The sequence below is a fragment of the Curcuma longa genome, chromosome 1 (genome assembly GCF_044706935.1).
Source record: "Curcuma longa cultivar G26 ecotype Majalengka, Jawa Barat chromosome 1, ITB_CL_G26_1.1, whole genome shotgun sequence".
Classification (NCBI taxonomy): Eukaryota; Viridiplantae; Streptophyta; class Magnoliopsida; order Zingiberales; family Zingiberaceae; genus Curcuma; species Curcuma longa.
The window spans coordinates 7131636-7139534 of NC_133861.1; the positions used below are offsets into that span (position 1 = coordinate 7131636).

A 7899-nucleotide genomic window follows, 5' to 3' on the forward strand; every position below is an offset into this window, starting at 1 on the left:
TTTAAGTAAGAATATATATAGTCATTACTCCTAATCTATTTTAGTTAAGAATATATACAGCTAATAGGTAAGAATAAATGCTGCTGATATTATGCCATAATCTTAGCCATTGATTGTCATTGATATCCCCCCTCAAATTGATGCTGGATGATTAGAAAGCATCAATTTGGTAACTAGAAAATGATGTCGTTGTCGTGAGAGAGCTTTAGTAAATATATCAGCAGGTTGTTGAATAGTGGTGATATGAGGCAGAGAAATGACATGGGCATCATATGCTTCACGAATAGAGTGACAATCAACTTCTATGTGCTTGGTGCGCTCGTGAAACACTGGGTTAGCTGTAATTTGGATAGCACTAGTATTATCTGCATGAAGCGGAGTAGGTTTCATTTGAGGAAACCCAAGCTCACCCAGCAACCCTCGAAGCCAAACAATCTCAGAACATGCAGAGGACATAGCACGATATTCTGACTCAGTGGAGGATTTCGACACCCGATCTTGTTTCTTGCTTTTCCAAGAGACAAGAGAGTTGCCAATGAACATGCACCATCCCGTAATTGAACGTCGAGTATCAGAACAACCAGCCCAGTCAGCATCACTATATGCAACCAAGTGAATAGGAGAATTCATAGGGAAGAAAAGACCTCTGGTAGAAGTGCCTTGCAAATAGCGAATAATGCGACGAACAGCAGCCAAGTGAAGGTGCCGAGGGGCCTGCATAAATTGACTAACTTGTTGGACAGCAAAAGAGATGTCAGGCCGAGTAATAGTTAGATAATTCAAGCTCCCCACTAAACGTCTATATAAGGAGGGATCAGTAAGAAAATCACCCTCATCACGACGATATTTAACATTCACTTCTAAAGGAGTATCAACAGATCGACCATCTCGAAGACCTGCCAATGTAATTATCTCCTGAATGTATTTATGCTGATTTAAGAAAATACCGGTTGTTGTAGAGTTCACTTCAAGGCCTAAAAAATAACGTAAAGGACCCAGGTCCTTCATATGAAAAGAGCTTTGAAGGTGCCGTTGAAGTTGAGAAATCAAATCAGAATCAGTCCCTGTAATAATAATATCATCAACATATACTAGGAGCAAAACAATTCCCTTAGCAGTCTTGCAAAGAAACAAAGATGAATCATATTGACTCTGGACAAAAGAGAAGTGAATAAGAGTGGATCGAAACTTATCAAACCAAGCACGGGGAGCCTGTTTTAAACCATAGAGTGATTTTTTTAGTTTACAAACATCAGAAGAGGGTGTAGAAAATAATCCTGGTGGTGGAGTCATATAAATTGCTTCTTTAAGATCCCCATGTAAAAAGGCATTCTTAACATCCATCTGTCGTAATGACCAGCCTTTAGAAGCAGCAATAGCTAGAACAAGTCGGACTGTTGTCATTTTCGCTACTGGTGCAAATGTCTCATCATAATTAACTCCATACTCTTGTCGATTTCCGAGTGCCACCAACCTTGCTTTGTATCGATCAAGTGAGCCATCAGATCTCAGTTTAATAGCATATACCCATTTACACCCAATGGGTTTGATACCAGTAGGACAGGGAACAATATCCCAAGTATGGTTCTCTTGAAGAGCTTGAAGTTCCTCTTGCATAGCTTTCTCCCAACATACATGTTTAGTGGCTTGAGAATAAGAGGTAGGAACCATAATATCAGCTAAACTAGCAGAAAAACCATACCAATCAGGAGGACGACTGATACGATTAGATCTTCGAGGAGCCACTGAAGTAGGTACTGGATCAGGGTCAGGAAGGTTTTGCGATGAAGGGGTTTGTCGTCGCTGATAGACAAAATCAGGTTTAAAACGCTCAATGGAGGGAGATATATCATCAAAGCTAGGAAGAAGAACGCCATTTGAAGGGAGATCTTGCTGCCGAAAATAGTACTCATGATCAAAGAAAACCACATTTCTAGAAACCCGCAGTCGATTAGTGGCAGCATCATAACACAAAAATCCTTTATGAGTAGTGCTATATCCCATAAATGCACACCTTACTGATTGAGCTGTAAGCTTGTGGCGTTCATGTGGAGGTAAGTGAACAAAACAAACACATCCAAAAGTGTGAAGCATATGATAATCAGGTTGAATACCAAAAAGACGAAAGTAAGGAGAATTAAAATCCAATTGTTGAGATGGTAACCGATTAATCAGATAAACTGCAGTCGACAGAGCTTCCACCCAAAATCTAGGCGGAACTGATGTCTCTAGAAGTAAAGTGCGAACCATATCTAGCAAGTGACGGTTCTTCCGTTCAGCCACCCCATTCTGTTGAGGGGTATAAGGGCATGATCGTTGAGATATAATGCCTTTCTGTTGTAGGAAAGCTTGGAAATCATGTGACATATACTCACCACCATTATCAGATCGTAAAACCTTAATGGAGGTGGAAAATTGAGTCTCAATATAAGCCACAAAAGTTCTAAAAACAGCTAACACTTCAGCTTTGGTACGCAAAAAATATATCCATGTGAAACGACTATAGTCATCAATGAATGTCACGAAATATTTATACTGCGCATGTGAAATGATAGGAGTAACACCCCAAACATCACTATGTATAATCTCAAAACATGTATTAGCCCGAGTACCATAAGTAGGAAAAGGTAATATTTTACTCTTTCCTAGTTTACAAACAGAACAATCAAAAGAGAAATTATTAGAAGAACACTGATTTTTGTTGCCAAGAAAACCATGCTTCATCAAATGAGACAATATAACATTATTTGGATGGCCCAATCGTTTATGCCAAACGTCAGCCTTATTTTCAGTAACAATAGAAGCCAAAGACAAAGTTCTAGGAATACTAAATTGCAATGGAAATAATCTGCCCACTTTAGGCCCCCTCGCGATCACCTTCCCTGACCTCTGATCCTGCACAAGACAACCACGGCGAGAGAAATTTACATCACAGTTATTATCCACCAACTGCCCAACAGAAATTAAATTAGTAGACAATCCAGGAGAGACAAATACATGACGAAAAGAAGGTCCAATATCACCAATGGCTGTAATCGGAAGATTACTACCATTAGCAATCTGAATATTTTGTCTACCAGTATACTTCTGAAGATTATGCAGCCAATCAGGTGATCCAGTCATATGATTTGATGCCCCAGAATCAACAAACCAAGGGGAAGAAACAATCTTACCCTGACCATGAAGTCCAAGAGTAGAAAATGCTGTGATGATCATCTGTTGAACCATTTCTGGAGTAGCAAAAGATTGATTTGTGTCAGCAATTATGGATGTAGAACTGATAGTGGTAGGATCTGAGATAGCAGCCTGAAAAGCTTGGCCTCGTCGATTTTCTGGGCGTGTAGGACATTGCTTGATAATGTGTCCATTCTGTTTACAATAATTGCAAAATTTCTTACCACAATTGCGAGCAATATGCCCGAACTCTTTGCAACTATAGCACTGCATTTGTCCCTTTCCTCGGTTCTTCACTTGACCCGCATAAGCAACATTAACAATCTCAGATATCTCCTTGGACGAACCTAGAACAGCTTGTGTAGCCATTCTTTGTTCTTCACGCAACAATTCTCCAAGACATATATCCAACGAAGGGACAGGATTTCGATTCAGTAATCCGGCCCGGGCAACTTCAAATTCTGGTCTCAGTTTCATCAGAAATTGATCGCGTCTACTTTCTTCATGAATTGCTTGAAGGCTGGCTAAAGCCTCTTTAGGTACCTTTGAATAGATAAGACCAGAATATTCGCTCCACAGATTAATAAATCCAGAATAATACTGCTCAATAGGGAGATTACCTTGACTAAAGTTACCAATCTCAAGTTCTAGTTGAAATCGTCTTGCAGTGTTATCTTGATGATATATGCGTTGCAGATAATCCCACATCTCCTTAGCCGTACTAAAGGAACGTAAATTGTTCACCATATGAGGTTCAATAGAACCTAAAATCCAAGAGATGATTTGAGCATCCTTTGCCTCCCATTGACTAAGTTCTATACCTTCTTTAGGAGCAGGAGCACGCCCGTCAATGTGATTCCAAAGTTCCTTTCCCTTCAGAAACATTCTGAACTGAAATTCCCAAGCTGCATAATTCTTTCCTGTGAATTTGAGCGCCAAAGTCTCTGTAGACATTCTTCCAAGAAAATTCTCAGCAGACATTCTTCCAAAATAAAATCGCAAAGCCAAAGTTGTTGATCAAAAAAATTAATCAACCCAAAAAATGACAGCAAACCAGAAAACTTCGTTAACACAGAAGCAAAAGAAACTGACAAAGATTCGAAGATTCAGTTATGAATTTTAGAACCTGAGCTCTGATACCATGACAAGATTTGATAAAATGGCTTCGTGCCCCTTTCTTTGACAATCTTCATTAAATAAGAATTACAGTACAACCTATTTTAGATAATAAATTATTTACAGCAATTACATTAATTACCGCTAATCTACTTTAAGTAAGAATATATATAGTCATTACTCCTAATCTATTTTAGTTAAGAATATATACAGCTAATAGGTAAGAATAAATGCTGCTGATATTATGCCATAATCTTAGCCATTGATTGTCATTGATACAGTTTAGTTGAAGTGATACAGTTTGATTTTGTTGTATATTGGCACACTAAAAGTCTTACTTGAATTACAGTGGGTGTTACTATTTGGTTAAGGTACCACATTTTGATTTTGTTGTATATTGATACAATAGGTAGGTGCTACAGTTCAGTTGTAATCAACCAGTACTGTCTTCTTGTGATGTTGCAGTGCTCTCACTATTGTTCTCTGATTCAGTTTCCTAGAATGGAAGACAAATATTAAAAACAAAAAAAAGAACAATATTAACATGTAAAGGATGAACTTATTGAATCAACCATTCCATTGAGACTCAAGTCTGAATTAAATTCATCCGTCTCAGTTTCTTCAATATTAGAACTATCATGAGTGAGTTCATCATCATACTGATCGACGAAATAAATTTCCTGTGGTCCAACCTGAAAAAATAATATGATTGAAGTAGATATAACAATTTCTGCAACTAAAAAAATTAAGAAACTCATAGATTTGAAATTTATGTTAATTCTATGAAAGCCTTTAAGTATTAGAGTCAATCCAACTTTGTAGCTAGCAAACTTCTCACAAGCTTCATTTTGACTTAATTGTGCTGAAAATTCAGATTTTGTTGAATCAAGAGAAATAGTTGGAGTGGTAGAGTGCACAACATCATCATAGCAGTAATGATAATTCAGATATAGATCAAGTGCATATACCCCAACAACTTCCTCACAATCGAATTCCCAAGTCTTCAGGCTTAAGCCATCTTACACATGCAGTTCGTTTATGAAAATTCACACTTTTTTACTACTCCAGTGCAGCTACATTCAACTATCTTCTTCTTTGAATCCCTTTCAATGACATATTGTCCAGGGAAAAATTCATTATTTTGAGTATGATGTTCAATTAGGGATGTTGATTGTAGCCCATATGCTTTGATTCGGTTTTGCCAGAGCACATCCACCTTGGTAACTATATATGTTAGCAATGAGAAAAGCTCTTTCAAAGTCCTATTTTCTTTCCTGAGCTTTCTCAGCAGTAGATGACGACGACTGACAAGATGGAAGCAGACACCAGTGAACTAATTGCCAGTTTGTGTACGTAAATAAAGATAAACGTTCTTCGGATTCTATTTTTCAATAGGAAATGATGCTGAATTGTTACCAACATCCTGAGTAGCTGAAGCTATCCAAGGGACATTCACTGAAGTTGTCTTAACTTTGATGACAGTGCATAGGGAGTTTGGGTTCATCCATTTGAAGAAAGGTGGGATAACTCTTTGTCCTAGATAGAATGGACAATCTGCATCATCACCAATAAGGCTCAAAACAAGTATGACTGTCAGAGTATTATCACCTAGCCAATTCAGTTACTAATCCTACATCAAACAGAACAGTAAGTTTATCCAACACTTCAGTTACTCTAGTTCAATCTTTTTTTTGATTATTTTATCGTTGGGAAAAAAGAAGTGAGTGAAGGAAAGAGAAGGATGGGAAAGCTTGATTTACGTAAAGAAATGTAGTTTTTTTTCTCGTTTGACCGTTGGATGAGGAAGAAATGACGGCATGGAAGAACGATGATTATCATTCTTCATCGTTAAAGTTGGCGCATGCTTTTCTTCTCTTTGGCATTACCTCGCAACAAGATTGATCAATGTGGATCTCCATGATGATTTGTTTCTTGTTTTTGATGATTGAATCTCCAAGGCTGACTTTTTTTTTTCTGATAGAGATGTACTGAAGCTCTCAAATGGTAGAGCCTATATTGGAAGCAAGTCTTTCATGACTATCTTAAGCAACGCTTAAAACATAATATCATCTGACTGTAATATTTAGGATTGAGAATGAACAAAAGATCTTCCAATCAAAGGGATCCGAGCAGAAGCAATGTCTATGTCTAGCTTAAATAGGCTTTATCTAACCTTAATAGGCCAACTATAAGCATAAAAATAGATGTATGAATTGTGTCATCAGGTTTAACCACGTCGATGATAGAAAAGGCCTATTAATAATTGATAAGCCTTCTGAAACAATTGGAATCATTGATCAATGATAGAAAAGGCCTACTACAAATTGATAAGCCTTGTGAAAAAATTGAGTTCATAAGAATTTTTTACTTTTTAACGATTGAAATTATTTGATTCCCAAAATAATAAGGTTGAGAAGTAAATAATAACATCATTTTCTCAGGTAATAAGAATAAAAAGATAATAAATTACGTGACTTTGATTTTTATATACCCTAAAGGGATACGTAAACATTTAAGTATATGCTTTTTTATATAATTTTGAACCATCGCGAATCATGAACTGTAATGATCTTAAACAGTTAATGTTAAGGATTGATATTTTTGAAACCGTTAAATTGACGATTATAAATCATGGTCGGGTCTACATAGAGCCCCAGCTAGTACCAAAGAAAGAATAAAAATGATTAGCAATTGAGTAAAAGTAGATGAGATCCTAGCTAGTACAAAAGAAAGAATAAAAATGATAAGCAATTGAGTAAAAGTAGATGAGATCCTATTATAGAGAATCCTCCTCCTTTTGTCTTAAGAGAAATCCAAAAAATCATCACATTAAAGGGTATTATTGTAATCATCTGCCCCTTTCATATTATAGTAATTATTATGTCCCTTCGCATGATGATAGCTATTGTGTCCCTTCACATGCCAGAAAGTCGAACCAACAGCAAGTCAAGAGGTCAGACCGTAGTTGCGCAGCCCCACCTTTTAATCTGCTATCTTAACCCGAGTTTGACTTTGAGTCGAGCTAGCTTGATTTTGCATTGATTGAATCTTGAACCTACCACATGATGGCCCACGGGATAGGTCCTTGAACAACTTGATCAATATAGACTCAACATGACAAAATCTAAACTAGGTCGATAGAGACTCACGTGGTTTATCCTTGACTCAATCAACGTAGATCTGAGTCATTTGAAGTCTCAACTACACTCGGTCTTAGTCAAATTGGGTCAAGATGACTTCAGATTAGGTCGATTGTACTTGCAAGAACTCGAGATTAATCAAATTTGTTGAGTCCAGCAAAGTTTCGGTCAAGTCAGTGGAAGGTGTGGTCCAACAAATCAGCAAGGTTGTGTTTGAGTATGGCAGAGCAAGGGAAACATTAGTTGTGGGAAAGGCACTAAATGAAAAAACGTGTCAATTATCTTAACAACAGTAAAGGGAAGAGAAGCAACCGTTCTAAGGAGGCGGTCCTTTATTGATTCGGCGCTACTTGCTACACTATAATTCTCTTATTATTCTCTGTTTTTTTTTAAAATTTTTCTCTCTAATTCTGACTTGAAGGACCATGTCAAAGGTACATGCCATTTAATTACTTCTCAAAAGAATAAA

The 7899-nt window shown here is 37.1% G+C and overlaps 1 protein-coding gene across 1 annotated transcript; it reads right to left on the bottom strand.

Annotated features, from left to right (window-relative positions):
* Nucleotides 1-2870: 2870 nt before the first annotated feature.
* On the bottom strand, nucleotides 2871-4109 carry LOC141822659 (uncharacterized). The gene is made up of 2 exons (XM_074710282.1): nucleotides 3174-4109; nucleotides 2871-2949 (listed from the first exon to the last, which is right to left on the bottom strand). Exons 1-2 carry the CDS (start codon nucleotides 4057-4059, stop codon nucleotides 2939-2941), a joined length of 897 nt encoding a protein of 298 aa, XP_074566383.1. The 5' UTR covers nucleotides 4060-4109; the 3' UTR covers nucleotides 2871-2938.
* Nucleotides 4110-7899: the final 3790 nt, after the last annotated feature.